This window comes from Aspergillus welwitschiae (assembly GCF_003344945.1).
Source record: "Aspergillus welwitschiae strain CBS 139.54b unplaced genomic scaffold BDQ94scaffold_17, whole genome shotgun sequence".
NCBI lineage: Eukaryota > Fungi > Ascomycota > Eurotiomycetes > Eurotiales > Aspergillaceae > Aspergillus > Aspergillus welwitschiae.
Window position 1 is genome coordinate 681,941 of NW_020798711.1, and position 27,458 is coordinate 709,398.

At 52.3% G+C, this 27,458-nt stretch overlaps 11 protein-coding genes across 11 annotated transcripts; 3 read left to right on the forward strand and 8 right to left on the reverse strand.

Moving 5' to 3' along the window:
• Positions 1 to 14: 14 nt before the first annotated feature.
• Positions 15 to 3,313, reverse strand: BDQ94DRAFT_159771 (nitrogen permease regulating protein NPR2; the record flags this gene model as incomplete). Its single annotated transcript, XM_026769116.1, has 5 exons — positions 15 to 1,094; positions 1,151 to 1,287; positions 1,356 to 1,784; positions 1,844 to 1,924; positions 2,452 to 3,313. The coding sequence occupies 5 exons, from the start codon at positions 3,311 to 3,313 to the stop codon at positions 15 to 17; spliced, it is 2,589 nt and encodes an 862-aa protein (XP_026626133.1).
• Positions 3,314 to 3,884: 571 nt separating this feature from the next.
• BDQ94DRAFT_37661 (uncharacterized protein) lies at positions 3,885 to 4,458 on the reverse strand. The gene is made up of 2 exons (XM_026775611.1): positions 4,052 to 4,458; positions 3,885 to 3,999 (listed from the first exon to the last, which is right to left on the reverse strand). Exons 1-2 carry the CDS (start codon positions 4,301 to 4,303, stop codon positions 3,919 to 3,921), a joined length of 333 nt encoding a protein of 110 aa, XP_026626134.1. The 5' UTR covers positions 4,304 to 4,458; the 3' UTR covers positions 3,885 to 3,918.
• Positions 4,459 to 5,100: 642 nt separating this feature from the next.
• BDQ94DRAFT_159772 (putative DNA repair protein) lies at positions 5,101 to 7,859 on the forward strand (the record flags this gene model as incomplete). The annotated part of the gene is made up of 8 exons (XM_026769117.1): positions 5,101 to 5,128; positions 5,186 to 5,203; positions 5,258 to 5,391; positions 5,441 to 5,539; positions 5,586 to 5,739; positions 5,796 to 6,064; positions 6,114 to 6,698; positions 6,750 to 7,859. 8 exons carry the CDS (start codon positions 5,101 to 5,103, stop codon positions 7,857 to 7,859), a joined length of 2,397 nt encoding a protein of 798 aa, XP_026626135.1.
• A 172-nt stretch (positions 7,860 to 8,031) lies between these two features.
• On the reverse strand, positions 8,032 to 11,291 carry BDQ94DRAFT_37694 (urease Ure). Its single transcript, XM_026775612.1, has 6 exons — positions 11,033 to 11,291; positions 10,863 to 10,949; positions 10,765 to 10,791; positions 8,640 to 10,697; positions 8,522 to 8,581; positions 8,032 to 8,465 (listed from the first exon to the last, which is right to left on the reverse strand). Exons 1-6 carry the CDS (start codon positions 11,051 to 11,053, stop codon positions 8,205 to 8,207), a joined length of 2,514 nt encoding a protein of 837 aa, XP_026626136.1. The 5' UTR covers positions 11,054 to 11,291; the 3' UTR covers positions 8,032 to 8,204.
• A 433-nt stretch (positions 11,292 to 11,724) lies between these two features.
• BDQ94DRAFT_144521 (uncharacterized protein) lies at positions 11,725 to 13,744 on the reverse strand. Its single transcript, XM_026766462.1, has 3 exons — positions 13,503 to 13,744; positions 12,568 to 12,954; positions 11,725 to 12,512 (listed from the first exon to the last, which is right to left on the reverse strand). Exons 1-3 carry the CDS (start codon positions 13,581 to 13,583, stop codon positions 12,069 to 12,071), a joined length of 912 nt encoding a protein of 303 aa, XP_026626137.1. The 5' UTR covers positions 13,584 to 13,744; the 3' UTR covers positions 11,725 to 12,068.
• A 1,542-nt stretch (positions 13,745 to 15,286) lies between these two features.
• On the reverse strand, positions 15,287 to 16,684 carry BDQ94DRAFT_144523 (cytochrome b5 reductase family protein). The gene is made up of 4 exons (XM_026766463.1): positions 16,575 to 16,684; positions 16,188 to 16,467; positions 16,057 to 16,131; positions 15,287 to 15,999 (listed from the first exon to the last, which is right to left on the reverse strand). The coding sequence occupies exons 1-4, from the start codon at positions 16,617 to 16,619 to the stop codon at positions 15,431 to 15,433; spliced, it is 969 nt and encodes a 322-aa protein (XP_026626138.1). The 5' UTR covers positions 16,620 to 16,684; the 3' UTR covers positions 15,287 to 15,430.
• A 1,032-nt stretch (positions 16,685 to 17,716) lies between these two features.
• Positions 17,717 to 19,114, reverse strand: BDQ94DRAFT_37735 (60S ribosomal protein eL20). Its single transcript, XM_026775613.1, has 5 exons — positions 18,981 to 19,114; positions 18,913 to 18,916; positions 18,352 to 18,536; positions 18,104 to 18,280; positions 17,717 to 18,041 (listed from the first exon to the last, which is right to left on the reverse strand). The coding sequence occupies exons 2-5, from the start codon at positions 18,914 to 18,916 to the stop codon at positions 17,889 to 17,891; spliced, it is 519 nt and encodes a 172-aa protein (XP_026626139.1). The 5' UTR covers positions 18,981 to 19,114; the 3' UTR covers positions 17,717 to 17,888.
• Positions 19,115 to 19,274: 160 nt separating this feature from the next.
• csn12 lies at positions 19,275 to 21,239 on the forward strand. The gene is made up of 5 exons (XM_026766464.1): positions 19,275 to 19,952; positions 20,003 to 20,228; positions 20,284 to 20,345; positions 20,394 to 20,814; positions 20,870 to 21,239. The coding sequence occupies exons 1-5, from the start codon at positions 19,387 to 19,389 to the stop codon at positions 20,954 to 20,956; spliced, it is 1,362 nt and encodes a 453-aa protein (XP_026626140.1). The 5' UTR covers positions 19,275 to 19,386; the 3' UTR covers positions 20,957 to 21,239.
• Positions 21,240 to 21,361: 122 nt separating this feature from the next.
• BDQ94DRAFT_144532 (BTB/POZ domain-containing protein) lies at positions 21,362 to 23,010 on the reverse strand. The gene is made up of 4 exons (XM_026766465.1): positions 22,530 to 23,010; positions 22,014 to 22,448; positions 21,665 to 21,938; positions 21,362 to 21,589 (listed from the first exon to the last, which is right to left on the reverse strand). The coding sequence occupies exons 1-4, from the start codon at positions 22,745 to 22,747 to the stop codon at positions 21,548 to 21,550; spliced, it is 969 nt and encodes a 322-aa protein (XP_026626141.1). The 5' UTR covers positions 22,748 to 23,010; the 3' UTR covers positions 21,362 to 21,547.
• A 920-nt stretch (positions 23,011 to 23,930) lies between these two features.
• BDQ94DRAFT_37766 (ubiquitin-protein ligase RMD5) lies at positions 23,931 to 25,201 on the reverse strand. The gene has a single exon (XM_026775614.1). The coding sequence runs from the start codon at positions 25,023 to 25,025 to the stop codon at positions 24,207 to 24,209; it is 819 nt and encodes a 272-aa protein (XP_026626142.1). The 5' UTR covers positions 25,026 to 25,201; the 3' UTR covers positions 23,931 to 24,206.
• A 517-nt stretch (positions 25,202 to 25,718) lies between these two features.
• Positions 25,719 to 26,017, forward strand: BDQ94DRAFT_144537 (uncharacterized protein). The gene has a single exon (XM_026766466.1). It carries the CDS (start codon positions 25,725 to 25,727, stop codon positions 25,887 to 25,889), a length of 165 nt encoding a protein of 54 aa, XP_026626143.1. The 5' UTR covers positions 25,719 to 25,724; the 3' UTR covers positions 25,890 to 26,017.
• The last annotated feature ends 1,441 nt before the right edge of the window (positions 26,018 to 27,458 follow it).

A 27,458-nucleotide genomic window follows, 5' to 3' on the forward strand; every position in this document is an offset into this window, starting at 1 on the left:
AGCAGAGGTAGTAATCATCGATGCAGTATCAGCACCTCCCCTGGAAACCTCTTCAACCGCGCCGTCAACTCCCTCTCACTAATTTCCAACTCCGTACAGATCTGATCGAAACAATGCATCCCATCGAGATACTTCGACAACGTCTTATCATCAATGTCATCTTCCTCTTCCTCACCCTCGAGGGTCACGATCGTGGCCGGTCGACTTCCACTATATACTGAGGTTGAGTGATGGCTTGGTCCACCATCGTGCTGTGCAATCGGGGCCGGGTCGTCTCCCGCACTAGTGGCGTAAGGACTGTTGGTGCCTGTGCCGGGCCCCCGCGATGATGGGCCGCTGGGCGGATGTAATGCGGGCGAGCTGTGGTGATGATAGTGAGAGGATTTCATGGGTGGTGCTGGGTTTCCTGTTGCTACGGCATATTTGTGCACACGGTAGATGAAGCCCTTGATGACGCCGAAGGTGATGAAGCGGCGGATGTCGATGTGGGCGAGTTGTCGGCTGTGTTGGAGGTACCATTGTTTGATGCTTTGGCCTTGTTTCAGGCTGGCGTAGAGTTCAACGATGCCGACCCCGTCGACGAGTTGGGGCTCGGTGGGATGTATGTCTGTAGTAGTGGCGGTGTCGTCGTCGGTGGCTGTTCCTGGGGCGGGAGACGTGGTTCTGCTGCTGCTGGCTTGGATGGTGCCCGCGCTAGGACTCGGGCTGGGGGTTCGACTAGGGCTGCGGCTGGAGATCGTGATCTCGCTGGCGCTGCTGGTTGTGAGAGGGTCACCGACTGGGGGCCAGACGGTGTCGGGATCGTAATGCGGGGGATAGCCCGGGGTTAGGGCGGCCGAAGCAGCGGTGATTGGGGAGGCAAAGACGGTGTTGACGTAGCGGGCGCACTCCTGCTGCATTTCTTCGTCTGTGGCAATTGTGGAGCTGAATTGGGCGGTTGGGGCGTAGATGGCCGAGAAGGAGAAGATGTCGAGGAGGAACAGGCAACCGTAGTAGAGCAGATGACGAATGGCGCGGCAGGTCAGGGAGAAGTCAGTATCGGCAAGGATCGAAATTATCCGTACACTATTGACGCCATTGATGTGTGGGACGATCTGGAGGTGAAGTTCAGCTGGCTGGGGTGTAGTGAGAGGCGCAGGTGCGAACGTACCCGTTGCATGGTCAGATCCCAGTTCTCGTCCATGAAGGTCTGGTAGCGGACCGTGAACAGCGGCACATGCCATGCCTTGACAGGCGGAGGGGCAGGATAGATAGGGAAGAGCTTGATGTTGAGGGTGTTCAGCTCGTCTGGAATATCCCCAATTAGCATCTTGAGTTTGGGTAGACACGCAGTGGACTGAAAGGGTAGGCATTACCGATTGGGATCATGCACTCGCAGTAATTGTTCAGATCCTCCATCAGCGTCTCACACAGGCTGTATACCTTCCCCTCGCCGGATTTGGAGTGATCTCGCGATAGGAAGCCATTCTGCTCCTCCAATCCATGCATTAAATCCGCCAGCTTCTGCACGACACTCTTGTAGGTGCTGAAATCCTCCTCCTCAGCCAGCACCACGCAGAAATTGAAGATGAACTCATTTCGGTCGTATCGCAGGGACTTCATGCAGATCGGATATCCCAGGATTCGATAGCCATTGGTGCAGACCTGGATCAGATTTCCACACAGCTCTTGCCGGGGAATGACGAAGAAGGAGATGTCGGAGAAGGTGAGGAAGAGGGGCTGCGAGGGGGCAGTTGCGGAGGGGACGATCGCGCCATCGGGAACTTGGTGGACGACCTTGGGCCCTTGGAGCAGTCAGCAAATGACATTGAGTGAGATTCCCAACTAGCTTGAGGCTGCGTACCTTCCTGCGTGTCGAATTTACTGTAGAAGATGGCTTTGATCATGGTGGAATGGAAGGCATCGAGAGGGAAGGGGGGAAAGACTGATGAGTTCGCGGGGAGCTGCGGGGAGCTTCCAGCCCAACGCGGAGTTTCCACCAAATAAACATCCACCCGCCGACCGCTAACTGTAATTTCCCCCTCATTCTCCAGGGATTATCACAACGCTTTTCAAGATCATACTATAATTATTCTCCATTGTATGTGTTACTGCATTCTTCTAATCTGCAATTTATTTCGACTCTAAGAAAGACGATCAACGAGGGCGCATCTATGTGCAAATGGTGCCGCATGTGGCTCTCAGGGGGTATTACAACTGTAGAAAGTGAAAGGAGGACGCGCAGAGTCACAGGAAATCTATACGGTCGAAAGATAATTCGGGAATGTGGGAAGCAGAGCAATGAGCAATATCGCCAAGATATCCACCGAGGAAGCGCCGCAAATGCATAAATCAGAGTAGCCGGACCCGTTCGCTAAATGTTGAAGCTGGCAGGGAAGGAAACCTCAAGTCGACTGCCGTTCTATCGGGCTGCCCGTGACGACGAATGAGCATAGCGCTGGATGCCCCGACTCGACAGCATGGACGGGGTGGGCAGAACGAATGGCTCTGAAAGTGAGGCAGACGATCGACCGCCGACCCTTCCGAGGGGCGGCATTGGAGGAGACGTATCGTATAGGTAACCCAGTGGCTGACCCATACGGATCGCACTGAGCACATCTGTGTAGCTCCCTCGCTCCCCGGCTTCCTTCAGCCACTGCTCCCAATCCTCGTCCAGTGACACGTCGGCCCCCTGCTCGCGGGCTGCGGTCGCTGCTATGAGGCGATGATTCAGCTCGACTCCGCAGCTCTCCATTTCGTCATCGCTTGAGTCTTCCTCCTCTTTCTCTTCCACAATGCAATCGATCCCCCGGTCATCGATCAGGCTGCTAGTAGAGCGCACGGTCTCAAATGTCACCACTGGGTATTCCGGTTCTGGCAAGAGTTCTTCTTCTTCCTCCTCCGTCTCATCCTCATAGTGGACTTCAATCGATGGAAGAGGAGATGGAGAAGCGGGTCGAATATTGTCGGCCGTAGTATCGCGGACTTTCACGCCTTCTTCCTTCTCGTAACGTTCGCGAGCCGACTTGGTGCCCTCCCAGCGGCATAGGGATGAGATCTCGGTCTCCGTAAGACCAAGCTCGTCAAAGGCCCGGAACAGTCTTCGGTGCCATGGAAAACGACCGAGCCTCATGCGGTGCGGACCATAGGAATAGTCAAGTCCCGGATACTGAGCCTCGGGGCAGTCAAGCGATCCATAGAATGTGGACGTTTCGACTCGAACTTCTGGGACCAGGTTGCGGGTAATATGTGCGGAGAATGTAGCCGGATCACTTGCGCGCGGGCGAGGAAATAATGTGCTGTGCACTATTTGCGCCAGTGAAGGCTTATGCATGGTGATGGTGATGGCGGTGTTGACAGCGAGAGTTGGGCAAGGGGAACGGTGATAAGGGACGGAGGTTGTAGTAGTATACCAAAGAGAAGTATAGAAAACAACTCGGAAAGAAAGGGATGTTGATTAAAAGATGGAGGGTGAAACTTGGAATGTGGAAAGGAGGGGAAGAGAAAAGTGAAGGCTAGTAAGAATAGAATAAATGAGAGTTTCGTCGTTCAATAGCGGAAAGGCAAGGAATGAATCGAGGGCAGGAGATGCAAAAAAGGGACTGTGAATGCAAATAGATCTGGTTCCGGACGGGGGGGGGCGCCGTTGGGGATCGTCGGGCAATAGTGGAAAACGGGGACGGGCTAGAAAAGGAGATATGCCGCGATGCAGTCGTCAGATCTCGCCACGGTTTCAGCCGCGGCCCGCATTCAAATATTAATTAGTGAAACGGTCGTAAGGCGGGTTATGATTGCTTCAGGGGATGGCCGACGCAGAAAGGCATGCCTCCACCAGATTAACACATGGAAACCCGGTCCACACGTGGGTTAAAATGGAGATGAAGATGAGGGTGGGTACGGGACGCTGATGATGATGATGATGATGATGGCTCCCAGACTTTATTTATTTCTTGTTATCAGTTCGACTTTGGGATCGTTGGGCTCTTCGTGAGAGGTGCTGTAACACGCCAAATGTCTTGACTTCAGGTACCGTTAGGACCCAAAGCCTAATCCGTCAACTTTTGTCACTCACAAGACCTAGTAAGAAGGGCCCATGGTGATGACGATGATGATGATGATCGCTGTCGGTCGTAGGGCTGTTCCCGATCCAGGGAAAAGCAAAGGAAGAAAGCGTTAGTGATGATTTCCAAAAAAGAAAATCAAGCCCGGGTTGGAAAAGCGAAGGATAGAGATCATGTTTATATATCAGGCCAGGAGTCTTTGGTGCCAGTCGGGTGACACACACTGGGACAGACCGGACCACGCAGGCAAATGACCAGCGCATAGGGGACGAACTGCGTGGAGTCGTGAGTTAGCCAACCTAAATCCGTGACAACAGGAGAGATCCATCGAAGGACGAGTTGTCCGCCTCTCCCAATAGACTCGAGCCATGAATGGCACCGAAACCTGTGCTGGCGAGCGGGTCTTGACGCCCACTCGCCTCACACTCATTGCCTGCAAGGCCACTTGGTCGCTGGCAGGGCTCTCTCTGCCCGTTGGCTTCACGCCGGCGCCATGTAGGTACTTGCCCTGGAGAGCCCCGGATTATACCTTGATAGGATCAAGGACATTTTTCTCACTCGTGGGTGGAAGGCCTAGACAAGGGGGTGAGCAGCTGCCTGTTGATCCATCAGTAACGGGCCGCGGATGGGCTGGTCAGTGAGTCTTGGTGCAGAAATGGAGGAAATCCATCTTGTCTGGCTATTTAGACTAGGGTCTGGGCAAGTGGCGGTAAGATTCAGTAGATCGGGCAGGCACAGCAACCTCATCATCGTCATCCAATGGTGCCAATGAGAAAACAAATCATCTTCTCCGTCACACCTCGAGTTGTTTCTACTTTGACTATCGAGTTGTTCACCGTCTCGTAATATTTGTCGGTCACGTGTATACAGGCCCCCCCGATTGGGAACCACGGCCACCACAACTGCCTCTCGCCATCCTTCTCTTTCCACTTCTCGTCTCTTCTTCCAACTCATCATCGTCCCTCATGCTGCGTTTGACGTTGGTCTACCTCCATCGACTGAGGATGAATTAAGTTGTGTTCCGCTCCAGCCTTCGTCCATTGCGACGCAACCACGTCCCATGTCCACCTTCGATGGGTTTGTCCGGGGTAGGTGTATACTTCCGATCCTTCGACAAGCTAAGTCTGCTCTCTAATGCAGTGTAGAATTTCCCTCCATTCAGAGTAAGAAGTTGGTAAACTCCCGATAGGTGATTATCAACTCTAAAAGTCATGCAGTTGACTACTTCCGCAAGAATCCAGAGAGGCCGCCTCCGCTCGCCTGTTTTCTCAGCCATGTTCACAGTGACCATCTTCAAGGGCTGGAGTCCTTTAGAACTCCTTTTATATACTGCTCTGCGGCGACTCGAGAGGTGCTTATTGACCCAAATCTTGCTGTAGCACAAACTCATATTCTCCCAGATGCTCTTACGCATTGAAAAGTATCCTCATCGTATGAACTTTAGCAAAGGGATCCTAGAGTCTCGAAAATTGCATTACAAACATCTGTCTAAGCTTCTGGTATGTATCCTCTACCAGTATCATGACAGTATCCTCATTGGCACAGAGGCCGATTCCGTTGAACACGCCAACGGAGCTGGATCTCACCCCACGGCTGTCAATCAGAGCCACTCTGTTCGATGCAAACCACTGCACGGGCGCGGTAATGTTTCTGATAGAGGGCAATGGGAAGGCTATACTATATACTGGCGATATTCGCGGTATGAAAGCTCTACATTAGCTTCCACGAGCTTACTTTCTTGCTAATGGTCTGTAGCTGAACCCTGGTGGGTCAACAGCATTATCAGGAATCCCGTCCTCGTTCCCTATACCTTGGGGAACAAGCAACTAGATAACATATACATTGACAACACCTTCGCCCGCCCGTCGCATGTATGTCATACCTTTCCATCAAAGGCAGAGGGCTTGAAGGAGCTGTTGAACAAAATCCAAGCGTACCCGGACTGCACTACATTCTATCTTCGGGCTTGGACCTTTGGCTACGAAGAAGTCTGGATGGCACTGTCGGCTGCCCTCAATTCAAAGGTGCGTATTGTAATCTACAACAGTACGGCATCTGTACTGATGATTCCAGATCCACGTGGACCGGTATCAAATGGATCTATATAGGTCGCTGGCCTCTCGCAGTGTGAACGATGCTCCTTTCCTCTGTGGCTATGAACTCGGGAACCGGTTCGTTCCAGGCTGCCTTAGCGAGGATGAGGGTTCCCGCATCCATAGCTGCGAGCCAGGCGTTCACTGTCCTGTAGCTGCGTCTCGAGATACCGTTTACATTAGGCCGATTGTGACCCGCACTGATGATGGATTAGAAATGCCCGAGATCGGGGCTGGCGGGGGAGGTGGTGATCTATACCAAGTTCACGAACTCGAGCTCCCGGACCAGTCAGCATTGGAACAGTTAGAAAAGCTCTGTTCCGAGCGCATTCATGATAAACATGCGCTCTCACAGACGAGACAGGCTCTTATTGACGCGTTCCGATCAAAAACCAAAGCACTATCTCTCGATAATTACGGAATGAAAGATGCACACGACTTGCCCCTAGAAGACCTCGTGGGCATACTGAGTCGTGGCCGTCCTGACGACGATTCTGCATCAAGCGAAGCCAATCAGCACACACGTCTACGAGACAGACAAGGCAATCCCCTCCCCAGAATCATCGTGCGTATCCATCACATAACCCAGTCCCTGAATATTCCCTAACGTTCATAGCACTTCCCCTACTCCCGCCATTCCTCCTACTCCGAACTTTGTCATCTTGTTTCCGCATTCAGGCCCAAAGACGTCTATCCTTGCACAGTCGACCCCGTGAGCTGGGAAGAAGATGTCTCAATGCAAACCCTCTTCGGGCACCTCTGCAGCGCGACTGGATTCGCCCACGATCAGAAGATGCGGGACTTGACAGCAAAAGATCCAGAGATACGAGCAAGAAAAAGAGCCCGCTATGAAGGTTCCTTTACAACACAGTCAAGCCAACAAACGTCCAGCATGATCGACAGCAGTATACCGGAACCGCTCCAATTAAGCCATCCTCCACTCCCAGCAGCCACCATCGATCCACTGTCTTCCTCAGACCGGATTCCTCTTTCATCGTCTCTCGAGCCAATCGAAGAGTCCGCTCCAGTACCCACGGGCCAGCCTCTTATTATTCCCGCCCTGTCCCCAGAAACTGCAAAGGCACGCCGTGATGAGATCCGCCGTGCCTGGCACATGCTTAACAACGCCGAGCCTTCCCAGCGTGCGCTCTACCAGCTCGACTCCCTCCCTTCCTCTTGGACCGATGAAGAAACAGAATTACCCAAATGTGAAATCGCTCCGACCCCGCACCCTCCTCCAGACAACCCACCTCATCCCACCTCTATAACGGCACCCAAACACACCTTACCCATCGAAACACAAACGTCCTCCATTACCAACACCAACCCTGGAACCCAGAATTTAACAACAGATACCCAGCCCTCAGCTCCACTCCCACAGCCAGATGAAACCGAGAATCAAACTCAAACGAACAGCCAATTCAGCGAACCGCTGTCCTTAGCATCATCAACATTCGAATCTCAGGAGCTGGAACCAGACATTGAGCAACGACAAGACGATGAAAGTATAATTCCCAACTATGACGGTACAACCGACTATATCACCACTTCTCTTCATCGCCATCGCCACCAACAACAGCGACAGCAAAGTCTTCGGCGATCGGTATCAGCCCAAATCCGCCGGGACGCATATCTAGCCGCACGAGCAGATAGCTTCGAAGCGTGGGCGGCGGTCTCACTTATATCAACTGGGGATAATCATACCGAAGAGGAGATTGAACTCTGATCAGACCACTGCAGTCAGTCACTCACTGCTCGCCTGCTGGCGTTATACTACGCAGTCTAAATCCTCGTCATAACGCTTCATAAATTATAAAAGAAGACAAATAATGCAATTCATATCACATATGGCTCATCACGTAAGTAAGTCAGGTCAGGTCAGGTTACTATATACAATCCTCCTTCCATTCCACGGATATCCCCATCCATCTCATGCATTAATCCTACCACCTTCAACCAACCAACCAATCCACCTATAAGCCCCTCATAAAATATCGTAAAAGAAAAGGAAGAGAAGAAAAAGTCTATACAGAGAATGCAAACAAACCGAAATTTCCAAGGATATCTTGCTTTAATAAACGAAGTAATCCTGTGTCAGCGGCAGACTTCCTGCCGGTTCGGCATCACAGAGCATTCCGTCCGCCTCGACACGGTAACTTTCTGGGTCGACATGCATCTTGGGCATGATGTCGTTGAACTTCATGTCGGCTTTGCCGATGTTGCGGCAGTTTTTGACGGCTTCGACGCGTTTTTGCAGGTTGTAGGACTGGACTATGCCTGCGTCGAGGGAGGCTTGGGAGACGAAGGTGATGGAGGTGGAGGGGACGAGGGCCTGGGTATTCTGGTTAGTGGTGATGGCTTAGACGGGGGAAAGTGGGGATGACTTACGCCGAATTGGGGACGCATGATGACGGGTTGGACGGTGGGGATGGATGCGTTGGGGTCACCCTGTGGTTCGTTAGCATTTGTATTCTTAGGGGTTTCTTAATTAGGGGGAAGAACGTACCATCACTGACACGGCGATCATGCCGCTCTTCACCACTTGCGTTGGCTTCACGCCAAACGCACTGGGCGTCCATAAGACGAGATCGGCGATCTTGCCGACCTCGATACTGCCAATCATATGGGACATACCCTGCGCGATGGCTGGGTTAATGGTGTATTTACTGACGTAGCGCTTCACGCGGAAGTTGTCGGCGCCGGTGCCTTCGTCCTCCGGCAGCGGGCCGCGCTGCTCCTTGTTCTTGTGTGCGGTGTTCCATGTCCGCAGGATGACTTCACCGCAGCGACCCATAGCCTGGGAGTCGGAGGACATCATGCTAATAGCGCCAAGGTCGTGAAGAACGTCTTCGGCCGCAATGGTTTCCGCGCGGATACGAGACTCTGCGAAGGCGACGTCCTCGGCAATGTTCTTGGACAAATGGTGGCAGACCATGAGCATGTCGAGATGTTCATCGAGGGTGTTGAGAGTGAAGGGCCGAGTTGGGTTGGTACTACTGGGGAGGACGTTGGGGTGCTCCACGACTGAGATGATGTCCGGAGCGTGACCACCACCGGCACCTTCGGTGTGGTAGGTGTGGATAGTGCGGTTCTTGAATGCTTCAATGGTCTGTTCAACGAATCCGGATTCGTTTAGCGTGTCGGTGTGAATCATGCACTGGACGTCGAACTTGTCGCACAGGTCAAGGCAGCTGTCGATGGCGGCGGGTGTGGAACCCCAATCTTCGTGCAGCTTCAATCCGGCGGCACCGGCGTAGATCTGCTCCTCAATGCTTACGCCACCGCAGTCGTTACCCTTACCGGTGATACCAACATTGATGGGCAGGCGGTCGCAAGCTTGGAGCATTTGGCGCATGTGAACGGGACCAGGCGTGCAAGTCGTGGCATTGGAGCCAGTGGAGGGACCGGTTCCTCCTCCCAAGAACGTCGTGATACCAGAAGCGAGCGCCTCGTCCACCTGCTGGGGGCAGATGAAATGGATGTGGGTGTCGAAACCACCAGCTGTGACGATCTTGTTCTCACCTGCAATAACATCGGTCGAGGAGCCGACAGTCATGCCCGGGGTAACACCGTCCATGATATCGGGGTTTCCAGCTTTACCAATGCCCACGATGAGCCCATCCTTGATTCCAATATCGGCCTTGAAGATACCAGTCCAGTCGATAATCAGAGCATTCGTGACGACGGTGTCCAGAGCATGCTGCGTGGACTTTTCCGAAGACTGACCCATGCCATCTCGAATAGTCTTGCCACCGCCGAATGTACACTCGTCTCCATAAGATGTGTAGTCCTTCTCCACACGAACCCAGAGATTGGTCAGACCCAGGCGCACGAGATCACCAGTAGTAGGGCCAAACATACGCGCATAGGCCTCACGGTCCATGGAGAACGGTGTAGGTACCAGCGCGCTGTCGGCAGTAGGTTCGGGAACATGGGCGAAGTTCTGCACTTGCAGACGGGCCATGATCTCCTCAGCACGGGCAAGATCGACCTTGCCGGACGCGATACAATTACCTCCACGGATAACCCGGTGGCCTCCAATCTCCACAAGCGTAACTACCTTGGTGTCTCCGGGCTCGAACCGTACCGACGTACCAGCGGGAATGTCGAGTCGATATCCATAGGATCGAAGGCGGTCGAAGTGCAACTGCGGGTTGGTTTCGATAAAATGGTAGTGTGATCCGACCTGGATGGGCCGGTCACCCCTGCTCATCACCTTGAGCTTGATGCGCTTCCTTCCCTCGTTCAGGATGATGCGTTCGTTCTTCACAGGTAATATCGCTCCGGGCGTCTTCTCGGGTTCGTAGTCCTCCGGATCAGGATCGGGGAAGGCATCTGCCGGGGGAATGGGAAGGAAACTTCCGTAGAGGGCCTTTTCAAGGTCTCCATCATCGCTACTGATAGGGTTGTGTACTGTCACGAGGTAGGTACCAGTGGTGAATGTTCCTTCGACCTGTAATTCGTAAAGAGTCGAAACGACGGACGGGAGAACATGACGGCGACCCAGCATGCTCTTCCCGATAGACATGAGATCGGCTACAGAATATTGTCCATCGCGGATCAGCTGTAACAGCGGACGAGAATTAACGGAGATGGTCAAGATGATTTTCACAGAGTGGTGGGCTATTTACCTCCTGCAGGTTGGACGAGATTAACGCCTACCGAAGATCGTCAGTCAAGTCTCCAACGAATCACCATGCGCATGGAATGGAGCTAATGTGCAACATACCGCAGCTTCGGCATGGTTGAGACGAATACCGCGAGCCAGTCGACGCTGGGCCAGGAAGCCCAGCTGAGAGATAACGAGCTTGTCAAGCTGGAGAGAAGAGCAGCAGGTGGTCAGTCAATCCGTCTGATTCGAGCAGTATGAAGTACGTAGTGCCAAAGATCGCAGCGTACCTCCTTGGGACACAAATGCATGCTGGGCTGGCAGTGAGAATGCCCTTGACCTCAAAATCAGAGACGTCCTCGCGGGACCAAGGATGAAGCAGTGGACCCAACCTCCGACGCAAGGCGGGCTTTCTGGGAGGGTGGAGGAGGGGAGCGGGCAACGATATGAGACGTCAGATGGTAAACGCGGACTTTGTTGTTATTTTGGAGAAGTTGACAGGCCAGAATGGACCAGGGACGCAGGCTCGGGAGAGGAATTTAAACGCCACGGCCGGGGGAGAAAAGGCGCGCCGGATCGGGAGGTAAAAGTGGAAAAGGTGGGGATATCCAGACATTCCATCTTTGGCATCTCATACTTTCGCGAAACGAGCGAAGCCATTGCCCGATAAGCGGTCGGCAGCTGCTGATAAGCAGTGCATCGACCTATGGCAGCCCGGCTTGGACCAGGTGACTAACGGCTTGCAGTCAATCGGGAAACTTCGCTTGGAGGTTTGGAACTGAACATCGGCACTCGCCGGCCACTGCCACCTCCACTTCTTGCCTCTCTCGGTTTAGTCGCTATCCGTTCGCTTCAGCCCAATATGTACCCCGGGGAATGGAAACACCACCGTAGCAACTATTCGAGCTAGTATCTACATTCTACACGCTGCTACTGGACTAGTCATAGAATAAGCAGCGATTTAGGTTGGAAACAAGCTTTTCCCTTCCTTTTTTATTCTTCTTTTTTCTTTTTGTGGTTCTTCCATTCAAATTGAACTACCAATGACCCAGTCCCAACTGAATAACACCCCGCAAAGCGCAAAACAGTCAAGACGCCAACAGGTCCGAGGAAAGTAAATGAGATAACACAGCGACCCCAGCAGCAATGGTACCCAACAAAGCAATCCGCGATATGCTACACACACAGAGAGAGAGAGTAGTCATATAAGGGGGCAAATTTACATCACGTAGCAGCTACCAGTTGTGGCAGTAGACAGGCGCCCAATTCCAAGTTTGAACTCCATACCTTCTTCAAATCACCAGATCCCTCATACTCGTATCGTACTTACTCCTCAGCACCGGCCTCGCTCTTGCGCTTCTTCTTGGTGGCGCGCTTGTTCTCGCCACCCGCAGCCTTGCGAGCAGGGGTCTCTTCCTGCTCCTTCTCCTTCCGGGCAGCGGCCCCACGCTTCTTCTTCTCGGGGGACTCCTTCTTCTTCTCGCTGGGGGTCGGTGCCTCCTTAGCAGCAGGCTTACCCTCGCTACGACGGCGCTTGGTGCTGCGCGGGGGAGTGGGCTCCTTGACAGGCTCGGGAGAGGACTCCTCCTCAGACTCTTCCTCGGACTCCTGCTCCTCATCCTCAGACGCCTCGGTGGCCTCGGCGCCCTCAATACCCTGGTGCAGCTGGCTGGCAGCCTTGGCATCGTCCGAGTAAGGGAGGCCAGCCTTGTAGGCCTTCACCTTCTCCTTGTAGACAGCAAGGTTGTCCGCATACAGCTTCTTCCAGACCTGCGCGTGAGTTAGCAACGGCGCTCTTTATAATCAAATGGGCATGTCAACGTACCTCCTTCTGGACTTCAGGCATCTCAGCCCAACGGCGAGTACCCTCGTCAGAGACTTCCTTAGGCTTAGCATTGGGGCCCAGCTCCTCAGCAATACGGGAGCGGTTGTGCTGCATGTAAAGGAAGAAGGGGGTCAAGGCGCGCTTGGGAGCGTTGGGGTCCGGGGGAGCACGCTTGCGCTTCTTCTTCTCGCCCACTTCGGACTTGGCGCCAGGACTGGTGGCACGCGCACCAAGCAGGCCAGACTCATACAGAGAGCTGGTGATGCCGGTGATGCTGCTGATGTCCAGAGCAGTGGGGGTGCGGCCCAGGACAGTATCGGCATGGTTGAGATAGGCCTTGGTCAGCTCGGAGACAGCCGCCGACAGTTGCACTAGGCTAGAGACAACCTGAGAATGAATTAGTGGGGCTTGTTGGGGGGCAGCAGTGGCAACGGTGCGGATGCCAGTAGTGATGGTATGGATGGCAACAGTAGCACGGGAGATGGGCGCCACCAGCGCCGGGGCAGACGCTGCTGAAGGCGCCCGCTCTGGAGATGAGCGTCCGCGCCGGGCCATTGGGAAGGGGAATGGCGTTGGCGCGAAACCAAGGAAACGCGCTATGCGATTACAGAAGCGAAGGAGAGGGCAAACAAAGGGAAATCAGAGCCGAAAAGCCAGCTGAAAGGGAAATAAAGCGAAGCAATCCAAATGCGAAGACCAAGGGGATAGTACAATGCTGGGTTGAGGGGAAATGAAAGCCAACGGCGTCGCGCTGAGCCCGTCGGGGCGGCCTTTTGTTTACGGACGCGTGGTGGTGAATTTGGGGGTGGGAGGCCAGCGCAGCGCCCGTCCACCGTAGCTTAAGGGAGGGAGGCAGTCGGCAGGCCGCGCGCGCGCGCCGGAGGGCAAAACGACGGAAACAAACGATACATCAGAAAAAGAAAAAGGTAACTTACACTGTCGCGAGTGCGGGTAAAGTCTTCAACATTAACGGTGACAGTGTCATCCCTAGCCTTGGAATCTTCGCGGCGAGACATGATGGAATGAGCACACGGCGGGGGGGCGGCAACCACACCGGAACGATTAATGGATGAGATATGGGGGGTGGGAACACAAGTAATGTTAGGAAGAAGGGAAAGAGAGGGAAGGCGATGACGGGAAGAAAAGAAGATTTTTCGCTCGCTAGCGGGGTCCAGCTTAGCGGGACGAGGCCTCCTAAATACTGGCCCCGTCCGCCGCGGGCCTCCCCTCGCTGTTTTGGGCTTAGGGAAGTCTGGTCTCTTTCTTTCGGGCTGATCGGCCCTCCCTAATGATAGTGGCCTTTAGGGGGTCTGCCTTCCCTAACCTGGGCGGTAGTCTCCCCCCCCAAGTGTCTCTATTCCCCCGGGGGAGAGGGGGGAAAGAGAGGGCCTTCCTGCTCTCCTGCTCTTCTGCTCTTCTGCTTTTCTGCAGGGCCCCCTTGGCACCTTAACAACCCCTCCCACAACCAACGCCCTGAAACTCGCTGAAACCCACTACTGTAGCCGCCACCTGCCCATCTTCCCCCGAACCCTCCCGGCGCAGCAAGCAAACAATCCCCCTCTCTCAGAGCTCATGTACCAGACACCAACAAACAACTTCATCCCACCTTCAGTAAACTAAATAGAAATGAACTGAACACAGCGCATTTGTCGCATAGACTCAGACTACTCACTCCCCTCATCAGCGACCATCATAACACATATATATATATCCAAACGCAATCCTGCAAACATGACTGAGTACTTACTCCTCTTGGTGGTCAGCCACCCCACACCCGACGCATCCGCGCAGTTGCGCAGCTACACAGTAGTATCTTCCCTCTCCCCCTCCCCCCAAAACCCTGAAGCTGGCACAGGCAAACGAGCCTACTTGCTGTAGCTACCCCGCGCACGCCGCGCCAGCACCAGCACCAGCACCTCTTCTCTTCTCTTCCCCCGAGCAACGGAAGAAATCTTGCATTACCCTCATGCAGCCTACTGCTTGCTGTTGTTTATTTAATACCATGATGACGATGACGCGCGCGCATTTTTATGATACATCATATTATAATTTACTTTAGAATTAGAATAAGATACTAGTACCTAGTCTTTCAATGTACTTTTGGTCCATTCATGGTTTTCGTTAGATCGTTAGTTGATCTAATTGTTGGAATTTTCAATTGGAGATATATTTCAGTGGGTTAGCAGTAGGTTGCGCAACAACTTAAGTTATTTAGTACAGCATTTCAATTGATCGCTCATTCGCATCAATTAACCCTCCCCCCTGACAGTTGCAACTATATACTATCTAGAAGCCATGGTATATTGCCAGATATGCTGGCTGGTTAATGTATTCAACGTATACTGGGGTGAAGTATTTGTTGGATTTTTACGAGTGGAGTGAATAATCAAGTTTCCAAATTTGTAGTATTTGAACAATGTCAAACAGAATCGCCTGAATCGAGATTTTGATAGTAATACTAAGTAAACTGCAATGTGCAGCGACAGGTCCAGTAAACAATGAATATATCGTTATTATGTATGTGGTGGTTTGCAGGTGCTGATTTTCTTTCTTTGTTCTTGCGGGGCAGCAGGGTTCTGTTTACTTTTCCTGCGTAAGCGCTTGGGGTGCCTTGATGCTCGTGCTTAGTAGGTCCCCTCAGGCTTATCGAGGTAATGAGGGGCTGCTTACGCCCGCACCTCTTTAGTACTACCCAATATGTTAGACATGGTATCAGCATCCCTTAGTTTACTGTACAATGTATTGATCGCAAGTAGGTATACAATTCCACTAATGAGCTCTACACGCTCGAAATGGTCTAAGATGACATGACATGGTCTTTCTTTCCTATCAGATATTTCATCACTCTTCATGTACACCCCGTCTAAAACTTGAAGACCTGCTCCTTAGAGTAGCCCAGCTCCTTCAGGATACCGGACAGCTCGCCCTGGTCGGTAGGGCTGTTCTTGGTGCCACTGATGGCCTTGTACATGCCGGGAGGTCCGCAGACGAAGATCTTGATGTTCTCCTCCTTGGGCTCGGGTAGGACGGTCTTCAGGAGCTCCTTGCTGATGTAGCCCTTGCCGCCGGTCCACTCCTTGGGAGGGTTGTCCAGGACGTAGAAGGCACGGAAGCGGCGGGGATAGGTGTTCTCGAGCTCCTCGAATTCCTTCTTCAGGAGGATGTCCTCCTCCTTGACGTTACCGAACACCAGGGTGACCTTGGTCTGGTCCTCGGGGTTCTTGAAGATCTCACGCGCAAGCTGGTACATGGGGGTGATACCGGTACCACCAGCGATCAGGCAAATGTGGTTGTGCTTGTTGGTCTCCCAGGGGTACTTGACGATAGGACCCTTGAAGTCCAGGCGCTGGCCGACGTTCATGCTGTGCAGGTGCTCGGACATGGGTCCGTTGGGGTAGACCTTGACGACAAGGTCGATGTAACCGGGGGTTTCTGCGCCAAGTCAGCGAATGTCCAAAATGTGCTCGAGAGTGAGTTGCGAGGACATGCCCTCATCGCTGGTAGGGGTGTAAGGGCGAATGACAGCCTTGGCGTCGGCGGGCTTGAACTTGGTCAAGAGGGCAGCTGCAGGTTCGTGAGTAAGAAATCCGGGTGGTTCTTTCAGAGCAAGGGCGACATACAGGCAACCTGGAGGCCGGAGAGAGCCTCCTTGTCCTCGAACTCGAAGCGCAGACGCTTGGTGTTGTGGTTCAGGACCTCAATCTCGGACAGCTTCAGGTCAAACCATCCTTGGTCACCACCCTTGAAGACCTTGGGGCGGTCAACAGCAGCGGGGGCCTCAGCGGTGGCCGAGTTGTAGCGGTAGAGACCGACACCGACACCGGTGATACCAACGGCGGCGTAGATGGGAGCCAGGGAAGACTTGCCCTTGGGCGCTTCCGTGGAGTACTTGCGGAAGCCCTGGGGTAAGCCGGCATTAGCACAAAATTCGGTCGTCGGTAGAGATCGGGAAGGGCGAAAAGGGTCGGAAAATAACAGCGCTCAGGTGGAAGAGGGATAGAGCATACCTGCTTGAGGGGCTGAGCGCAGCGGAAAGCTTGACGAGCGAACATTTTGAATGAATGACAGACACCAATGCGTGCTCAATGGGTGGTGAGACGGAGAGGGAAGGTCAAGGGAGCCAGAGCGGAGGGAAGAAGGACCTTCGGCAAAGGTAATTAGTCTAAAGCTCCTCCTCCCTCTCGGACTCCGAGACGCCGTTTCCGCACATGACGCAATAGGGCCGCTCGCGTGCCTGGCGGTTTACTAATTATCAATTAACATTTGTTGAACATCTCATCTTTTTATCGTGTATTGCAGATAAGTGGATGATAGGAAATGCTATATACTGGGGTTATACATTGAACATTATAAACCGCATACCCGCCATAACATTCTCCTGGGACAACCCCCGAGGCAGCCCGATGGCCCGGTCTTATGGCGTCCCTTACAGAACGTATACTACCTGCAATATGGCCGAGCGCCAGCGGATAAATTCATACCTGGAACGAATCCAGTTTTTCTAAATACTTGACCGAATCCCTGCCTTGCTGGCATGAAGAGACGGTAGTTTAGAATGTAAATTAGTCGATTAACTGCGTATATACGCCAAATGCCAAGCAGGATTTGTTGCCCACAAACCCGTCATGCTACAGGCTAAAGCCCAATAATTGCTTAAAAATGGCACCTGATCAAGTGGATAGACTAGACACAGGTAGTGCCACCCCTATTCGGAGCAAGACGAAGTAACTGAGGCAAAAAACCATGATGTCAGGCGTGTTATGTGTATTCCCACTGCCACCCTCAACATCCGACGGATATACATGGCTAAAGCCGAGCCAGCCAAATACGCCACTGCGACTAGGCTCTCTCGACGTCCCACAAATGGCCTATAATTTGGGAACAAGAAGTAACGTTTCGACATGCTAGGCTATTTGTAGGTATCAAGAGAATAATCAGGCAAGTAATCTGGGGAAGCTGGAATAGGCGATAGAGCATACATATATCGAAAAATCCTGATTTGGGTGTTTCGAATTTAAATCAGCAGTATAGAATCAAACCCGTGTGGATCAGCAAGACCCCATGCTACGCAAAGCGTTCTACGATCTCTACAGTACGCTATGCCCCATCCAAGAATAAACAGAAACAATACCCCGGTATTTTTTGATATAACTTGAAAGGGTCGCTGCAGAGGACTTAAAGAGACATAAAAACCATCCGTCCCATTACCTGGGTTGAGGAAACACGCCCTGTCCGCGTGCTCCGTGTCCTTCGTGCATGCTATGGCCATAACATAGTCATTCATCCACACACTCCGATCACCCAAACCCAAAACGTCACATTTACGCGAAAGTAGTGGGACGAGAGTAAGCGAACAGCTTCTTGCCGTGGGCAGCACGGTGGGGCAGGGGGAACTTGAGGTTCTTGGAGAGGAGCTGCTTGATGTAGGGGCGGCGGATGCTGTCGGCGTTCTCGATCTCAACAACCTTAAGGATCTGTAGGAACGTAGTTAGATCGCAATACTCCTCGGCAAAAGAGGATAGGAATCTCAACATACGTGGATGGAGCCGAAGCGGGCACGGTGGCGGGCAGCCATGTCCTGGTAGAGAGCCTCAACAGCCTCGGTGCGGCTCATCTCACGGAACTCCTTGTACATGTTGTGGGTGCCGGAGCGGGAGTCGTAGCGGAGCCAGATACCGAAGTTCTTGACCTTGGTAGGGCGCTTCTCGCTGATCTATTGGATGGGAAAAAAGACAGGCGTCAGCCAACACTGCCGAGTTGTCGCTTGATAACGGCCACACATACCACATTGATGCTGACGATCTCACCGTTGGCCTTCTTGACCTTGCGGAGCTGGGTCAGGAAGTACCAGAACCGGGACTTAGCGACAACAGTGTTGGGCGCGAAGATGCGCATGCGGTACAGCTTGGGCGTGGGGTTAGCCTCGGTGGGCAGGTGACGCCCAATGACCTGGTACTCGGTGAGACGCCCTAAGGATCCCAGTCAGCCATGTTCTCCCATCCGATGAGAACTGCCTCGTGCAATGGCTTCAGTCGTTGCGTATATTCCGTGCGAAACGTTGTTGACTGTTGTGCAAGTTGTCGACCCTTTGCGATGATTTCATTTCTGCGCCACGATATCTTCGAAAATTTCGTCCTCCCCCATTAGTCGTCCAGAGTTGAAAAATCCTTCCATCATTCTTGTTCCCAACCGATTCCAGTCCAATTTCAATCGAGTCTTATATTATCCGATGTCGCCGAGATAAAATGATGCCGTAAAAAGTCGTTCAACGATCGCAGGGGGAATATCGCAATAGCCGATCCACCATTGAGAGACAATAAAGGTATTTTGGAAAAATTCACTCACCCATCTGGTAAATTCAGTCAGTAACAATTTCAATATGTCGATGAGCAGATCAAAAGGGTAGGGCTTACTTTGATTGTTGACGCTGTAGTGGTTAGTCGACGAGAGGTGTGCCGGCTGCTGGACTCGTCGCGGAAAGGAGGATTTTTGGAACAGTTGATTGTGAGCTAGGTTTAGCCCTGCTTAGGGCTAAGCGACCGTGTGGCTTGGTTACCCACCTTGCCTTTTTGGGAACACTAGCCACATTCATGGTGGCAGCAGTGATTAGATAAGACGGCTTCCCTGAGCGCCGCGGCGGCTTCCCCACCTTCCTCCGATCGCGTCCGCGGCTGGCTTCATGGACCTGGAACTCCTGTCAGTGACGCCGATTGTTGGTCTCTGTCGCTCGGACGTACGATCGTCGTGAATGCATGTCTGCTGCTAAACCCCTCCCCTTCTTCCCCGCCTCCTACTTCTACACGCTTTCAATCACCAGCCATGTCCAATATTTTTGATGATTTCAAGGAAGGCCAGAAGATCGGCTCTGGTGCCCGCCTGGCGGCATCTCTCTCCCCCGTCGCGACTGCGGAGTACCCCGACCGATTGAAGTCGTTCTATTACTTTTCTAACGCCGCACATGTCTCCACCGACCTCCGATACTCGCTCTTCCAGGCGAATGGCTTGAGGCTTCCCAAGCAAGAGCAGAACTCCTGGGTCGATATCTTTACCGCTTATTGGAAAGCTGTGGGGGAGATTGTTCGATTTGACGACTCCCCAAGACATGCCAGTTGGGTGAAGGTGTTCGATGCTTGGAAGGATACGGCAAATCAGTTAATCAGGGGATATTCGACAGGCAGTTTGCAAGCCTGGACAGTGCCATGCTTGTATTCTGTCGGGAGATATTTGCGGGCCTTCGCGATGAAGGCAGATGCTGAGCTTTCTGCCCAAGACTCCGTCACTTTTGACGATCGCTTCCAAGATGATGCGACAGATGCCAAGAATCCAAAGCTGGAGGAAGCTACACGAGTGCTTAACAGAATGTTCACTTTGTGTCTAAGTGACCGGTAAGCTATGTCCGGAAGCGTCGTGGTTATACCATGCTAATGTTGTCTAGGGCACCGATCGAGGAATCGCGGAAATGGGGCATCTACGACACTACAAACCTGTTGTTCAAGACATACTTCAAGCTTAACACCGTTGGCCTCTCCAAGAACTTGCTGCGGGCCCTCAATGCCTCGTCTGCAGACCTTCCTGGCTTGGAAGCCTTCCCGAAGTCCCATATTGTCACCTTTGAATACTATGTCGGTGTTATACACTTTCTGGATGAAAACTATGCCGAAGTATGTGCTTCAATCATCAATGTTAGTTGCCAGTGCTAATAGCTGGTTTCAACAGGCTGAAGAGCATCTGTCGTACGCATGGAGGATGTGCAACAAACATGCGACAAAGAATAGAGAGTCAGTACTCCACATGCCGCCCCATGCTACATTGCTGACTACTTCAAGATTGATTCTCACCTACCTCGTCCCCTGCCACCTCGTCACCACACATACCTTGCCCAGCAAAAAGCTGCTTGCACCGTTTCCTCGTCTCGAGAAGCTCTTCCGTCCATTGTGCGACTGCATCAAAAGGGGAGACCTGGGCGGGTTCGATGCCGCAATGACAGCCGGGGAGGAGGAATTTGTTAAGAGACGCATATACTTGCCCCTGGAAAGGGGACGCGATATCGCTTTACGGAACCTCTTCCGCAAGGTCTTTATTGCCGGTGGATTTGACGAGCCCAAGGAAGGACAGCCTCCTATCCGCCGCACACGGGTTCCCGTTGCCGAGTTTGCAGCGGCATTAAGGATCGGCACTCATGCTGACGATCGGTCCCGCATAGACATTGATGAGGTTGAATGTCTGTTGTCGAACCTTATCTACAAGGTGCGTGTTGAGGTGCCCGAACTCTATCAAAGCATTTGACTGACCAAAATTGTAGGGGTTGATGAAAGGATACATTGCCCGTGAGCGCGGCATGGTCGTATTGAGCAAAGGTGGAACTGCATTCCCTGGAACGGGGGTTTAATCCTGCTATCATCTGTCATCGCATCTTTGATGACAGCCTCCCCCTTTTTTTTTACACCTATCGAACAGTATCGGGCCACCAGTATGCCATGCACAAGGGCATAATCCAAGAGCCGTCAAGATCACGGCTATGGCAGGGACATCTGCGTCGCTTGCCAGCCTGTATGATATGCGCTACCACAGGTCTTTGAGCAGCTCCCATGCGGCATGTATATCCTAGATGGCGGCCTACAGGATCTATACCTCCAACGGCGCTGGTACATGAACGGACGGTATACCCCGCAGTTATGCAAGTCGTCCAGTTAGGGCTGGTGACATGCCTCAAATGCCTGCTTCAAGCTGAAATAGCTGTAATTTATACCATGATAGACCAGTTTATAGATACCACATAAATTATGAATACCTCATGACTGATACAATTTCGCATTCCTCTATTAGTCCCCATAATAGACACATTACTATACAACATCGCATCAAGCAATACATAGCATACAATAACCATCCATCTCAAACAATAAGACTATCCCAAATCCCTCCAACCCTCAAAACAAAACATAATAACAAGCCCAAACCAGCCGGGCTTCAGATATCACTAACACCTCCCTTCACCCCTCGCCGCCTCCTCAAGATCATCCTATAGTCAATCATCTGAATTAGCCACCCCGCACACATCCTCCACTTTGACAAAGGGGAAAGTGTCTAAACTCACCATATGATTACACATCGCCACAAACAAATCAAAAAACAACTTCCCTCCACGTTCCATCTCCATCTGCATCGTCCCACTCCGCTTAAACGTCCCCCGACTCCGAATAATCAGTGCCAGATAATGCGCCCGCAGTTTACTCTCGGTATCGGGAGTGTGCATGTATGCGTACCGCGCACTGCTTAGGATAATGTGGCAGGGGATGTTGGAGTGGAGGCCTTGTTTCTTCAAGGCGAGGCGCTTGAGGTGCTCGAGGGAGTATTTCTCGGCTGCGCAACTATATAGTACATTTGTTGTGTCAGAATAGGATGGGATTTTGGCTGATAGTTTGGGGAAGAGAGGGTTGACATACTATACTGCTGTGTCGCGGAGGATCTCTGCTCCTACCGCTGGATGGAAGATGATGGCGTTGGGGTCGGTGGTGTCTTTGTTATTAGTGGTCGTTCTGGTATTAGTAGACGATGTGGGGGTGGTTTCCAAGTCCCATGTGTTGGTGGTTTTGTCGTGGCGAAGACGGGGGTAGTAGTCGCCGCGGTAGAGGTATTCGAGGACGCAGGAGAAGATTTCGGGTTGTTCGTCGGGGAGGTCGATTTGTCTCATGGATTTGGTAGGGCTTGGTGAGGAGGAAGGGGAAGAAGAGGGGGAAGAGGAGGAGACATCATTGTTGGGAGGATTGCAGAGGGCTGCGAAGTAGGGCGAGACGCAGAGGATGTCTTTGTGTGCTGCGAAGAGGCGTTTGGTTGGGCCAATGGTGAGGGTTATTACGCCTTGCGAGAGGGAGGAATTGCTATTTTTTGTTGAATTGGGTCTTCTGGTTAGTGGGTGCCTTTCTTTCACTGAGGGGTTGATAGGGAAAGGGATGTAGAACCTTCCATCTGGGGGTGTGTCGGGGGTGTGTCTGCTGCGATGGAGACGTCGTGATGCGACGACAGATTGTTCGCGAGACCGGGGTTTGGCTTTTCCGGCTCGGTATCTGGAGGAGATGTTGTCTGGGTGGTGGGAATGTAGGCGTTTTGTGGAGAGTACTCTGGGGCTAGGGCGATGGAGGCCCTGCTGTTGCTGTGGTTGTTGCTGTTGGGATAGCATTGTAAGGGAGGGAATTTCGAAGGAGATGGAGATGTAACCGGGGAGAAGAATTTGACCCTGTAGATGGAAATCAGGGGTTCCTTGCGATTATAAAACTACTAGTACTGTAGGATACTCGGTGGTAGAAAGAGATGGTAAGAACTGGACAGATACATGTATGTTTGACCTCTCCTATTTGAAGTGCCTTCTTTGTCTCTGGAAAGGGGGTTGCTGAACCACAAGCACAGGCCATCCTTTCTCCTCGCAGAGGAAGGGGAACGAGGGAGGTTCCCCTGCCCTTTTATCTCCAGATCCTGGTCGATTTTGACGCATTATATATCAACTCGACCAGGATGCATGTTCATCTTTGTGCAGGAGGGGCCATGGAGAGGGGAAGAGCAGCGAACGCGTAACGGCAGGTACTGCTAGTAATGGACGCGTAAAGTGGTTTTTTGTGCATCGCCAAATCATCGCGCAGTCACGGGAGAGCCATTGGCCAATGATGGCTTCAAGGAGGGAAATTGGGAGGTGGAGACTTAAAGGCGCCAGAGCGAATCAGCCCGGCATGCTTCGTTCCGTCCACACCCGCGATCGGCGCAGAGACTCGATGCATCCAAGTGAGGGTAGGTATGGATTGTATGGCCAGGGGAAACAAGGTTCTTCCTGGTCATTACTCATGGACTAAACGCAGAAGCCATGGCTCATCACGTCCAGTTGGTGCGGATGGGCGGATTTCACCATCCGTGACTCATGGGTCCGTCTCCGGGATCATTCTGTCTGTGTCATACCGCCGTGCCTGGTTCGGGTATAGACAGGATGCATCAACAGCCGCTGCTTTCTGGAATTACACAAGACACCTTCAAGACACTTAGCATCGCATGCAGTGATCCGATTGCATCTCCTGGGGACGGCCTGTCACTGTGAGATGGTTAGTCTGGTCCTTTCTACGCTGGATGGTGTTTAACGTCTCCAAAGTTGATAGCTCCGATTCCTACCCCGCCAACACACTGGGCGGTACAACGCTGGTAGTATTATATCCTTTCAAGCATAGTAAAGAAACGTTGCCGCTATGTACAACCATGTACAGCCCAGTTCCCGTGCCTGCCCAGCCCGAGTACGCCCATACCATAACGCCTGCTTGCAAATTGTGTAACCGACGCCCATTGCGGTGTGGAGATGTGCCTGCACTTGTGATCCGCTATATCCGCTGAACTGACCCTGTCGGTTCAACTAGAGGAATACCTTTCGCGCCTCCCGAGGATGACTCTCACTCGGGCAGTAAGGGCACTTGAACCGGCTACCCTTGCACAACCGTTTGAGTGACTCCTCCGCGATAACATGCCCACAGGGCATCATCATTGGGGGATTCTCATCCGTGGTTTGCTCCTTTGACACGGGACACACAAAAATAGAATGGAAGAGATATGACGGCGGTAGCGGTATCTCAACCTATAAGGCGTACCAGTCAGTCCACGAACCGTCATGCATGCCAATCAAGGTAACTTACCGGGAGCTCATTCTCCGTGGTCCACTCGGTGCGTTTGGCTTTCATGATAGTCTGCAACTTCAACAGTGTCGGCAACGCTATCGCACCAGCCGTAGCAGCAACATATAGGGGCGAATCTGCCGACAAGCCGAGGAGCGAGCAAAACTCTCGCGTGAATGAGTGTGCCACATCGGACCATGCCGACGGGTTATTGAAAATATGATTGTACGGGGAGTCTCGCAGATTGGGGCAAAAGGCCATGGCACCCATGAGCTGCTGGACCTCGCGCAGATACCTGGGCAAGAACGTGTGGAATTCACGCCTGCCATATTCCAAAGCTGCCTGCCGTCCACCCGGACTGGGTCCTTGCTGATGCTGTCCGCCGTAGAAAAGCCAGACGAATTGCAGCCTGCACAATTCGAACTCAAGGTTACTACCTCTCGCTTCCAAGGCCTCCTTATTCTCCCTGGACCACTGTATTGCCGGCAGCAGGTTGTTGTTTTCCTTCAGCTCATGAAGGATGTGGTACATGGTGTGGAACTGTTGCCGCACCTCACCCGGCGGAACTTCATCGAGATCTAAGAGCGAGGCCGCATTGTCTATAGCCTCTATATCTCCTTCTTGCTGCTTTTTCATCGCTTTCTTTTGTGCCATTTCGTTCAGGAACTCCGACGCAACGGAAAACTGTCCTTCTCGGAGAAGGTGCATGGCGATGGCCCTGTTGATAAGGTGTTCTTGGGACGAAAGGACATCATGCTCGGTGCTCGGCAAAGGCCGATCTTTGAATAGCTGCGACAGTGAAGTAGTTAACATATGCCATTCACCGTAAGAGACTGACGCGTGCTACCTTATCTAACGATTTGGAGTATTTGTTGAGACCACTGTGTGTTTCTTTTAGACTATCGTTGATGGAATCAAAAGACGATTTGACGGGATTCTGGAGCTTAGCCAGTGTAATGGATGCTTGACTGGGATCTGGGATTGTCCTCGTGATCAGTATAGTTCCAGGATCAAGCCCGCGCAACGTCCGACGAGGCACACGCACCTGCAGCAATTGCATCTCGTGCCGACTGAAGTAAATCTATGGTAGACTGCACGTTCTTAATTCCTTGACCGGCCTTGATCTTCTTGGAAAGCCGGTCGTGCTCCTTCTGCACCAGCTCCATGACGGGGCAGACGGGAAAGCGGTGTCCGACAGTTACCGCACCTTCACTTAAGCAATCGTTGCAGCCATATGTAGGTGAGCCTGGTGATTGTGCTGCTCACCGCAAGATCTGTTATGAGAAGGTCAAGATCAACAACGAACTCGTGAGGGAGATACTCGAATGGAATAGAGTCGGCTTCTTCTTCAGGTCATCGGAGCATGGGCAGGTGAGGAGGAGAACGGAGCGGCAACCAGCCCAATTACGACATGAACCATCACGTGCAACTATCCGGGTGCCCCGCCCGCGGCCCGTTTGCAGTCAACTTTCCCCAATAACATGATCTAGATCACTCCAATGCAATCTATAAATGATTGCTATCTACCCAATAAAGGTCTTTTGTGAATCCCAGTTTCCCTCTAAGATACTAGGCGTTTGTCTGTCACTGAGTCTCAACACTGATATGAATGATAGACTCGTAATGAGTGCGGCATCGGATTGCCAGTCAAACTGGAATTGCTTTTCCCCTCACTAATGCAGTGAGATGCCGCCTTACATTGCCAGCTCACAAGTAGCTAACTCATTACTTAACGAGTTAACAAGAGAACCTGAGCCACTGAGCAAGTAGAGATCCGTGCCTTACCCGACAAGACCTATGAATGACTCTGCTCCACTTGTCAGATAGCATGCTGGAATCACACTGGGTGCGTCCCACCCACTCACTCTTGCAGGCCCTCTTTGTCCTGCGACATCGGGTATTCGAAGCACACGCTCGCTAACTATACTGGTCCGCTTCGTTTCTAGAGCCTTAGCGGGTTCTTGTCGACTGGATTGCCACAACCCATGGAGGTGGGCACATCTCCTCGTCTTCGAATCAAAGTTACTACCAACGGTGCATTGAGAGTGAGGCATTCAGAAGAGACCATAACAAAGGTGCCTTTCTATACGCCTTATCTGTCAAAATCAAAATAATGTCTCTCCTCTGAGGCCCTTGGTTTTGGGCAATCTTCCGAATTTGTGGCGAGAATGAGTGGTTGGCCTAGGCAAGACCCATATTCTGTCGCGGTGAAGCAGCTCTGCCTGCACCAGGGGATCCCCATTCATAACTGTTTGGATTCTGGACGCCGACAATGACATAGCACTGGCTGTATTGCAGGTTGCTCTTCCGTAAAAAGGTGCTGCCTGTCAAGATGCCGACTTAAAGCGCAGTGAGTAATTTTCGGTAGTCATTAACAGCTCGTTATGTTTGGGAATAAGACTGGGTCCGGTAGTAGTAGTTCCAAGGTGACAGTAGTGGGTTTCCCATATGGCAGAACATGGCTTATCGACGGACTGCACCCTGACTCGCTGAGAAACCCACATACACCACTTTAACTAACTCAGCGGATATTTCCAGCTTTGGCAGTCTGGAGCATCATGATTATTCCTCTGTGTGTGTGAAAAGGTGTCGGTACCTCCCCAGTCGTGAAGCAAGACAGTGACTGTAGGATCATACAGGCAGCAGATTCCGACCAATCATAGCCAGCATAGACCCTCGCTTACGCTAGCTCGTCCGGTGGGGCCCCGCCGCAGCACTATATAAGCTCAGCGCACCCGCCCTCCTTTTAGACATTTTCTTTCTTTTCTTCTCCATCCTGGTGCACGGGTTTTACACGTGTCAGTGAGGAGACATCCGAGACCGTGTTTTTGCTAGTTGAAAACTACCTAGTTTGACCGCTCTCCTTGGTCTTCGGATCGGGGAGGAATTTTTGAAAAAAAAGATGCCATGCCTCCAAATTTTGGAGGCGGTTAAGAGTGCGTAGACAGTCCTGCTGTTGCCCATTTGTTAGTTCATCTGGGTAGTACTCGAGATTGGTCTTCTTTTCACTGCTGTTGCCTCCCTTGAGGAGGCCTGGAGAGAAGAGAGCTTGATCACCTGTAAATGGATGTATTTATCTACTGCATGTCACTATTATTATTATAATAGACCCAAGATATCTGGTACATGTGAATCCAGTTCGCTGCGCATCCTTGACTCGGGCCGTTCTACTGGGGGTACTCCGGACTGGCAGACGCGTCCAGTGTCCGCCCACTCACCACGGCTTCTCCCGTAGGGCCCTTGTGG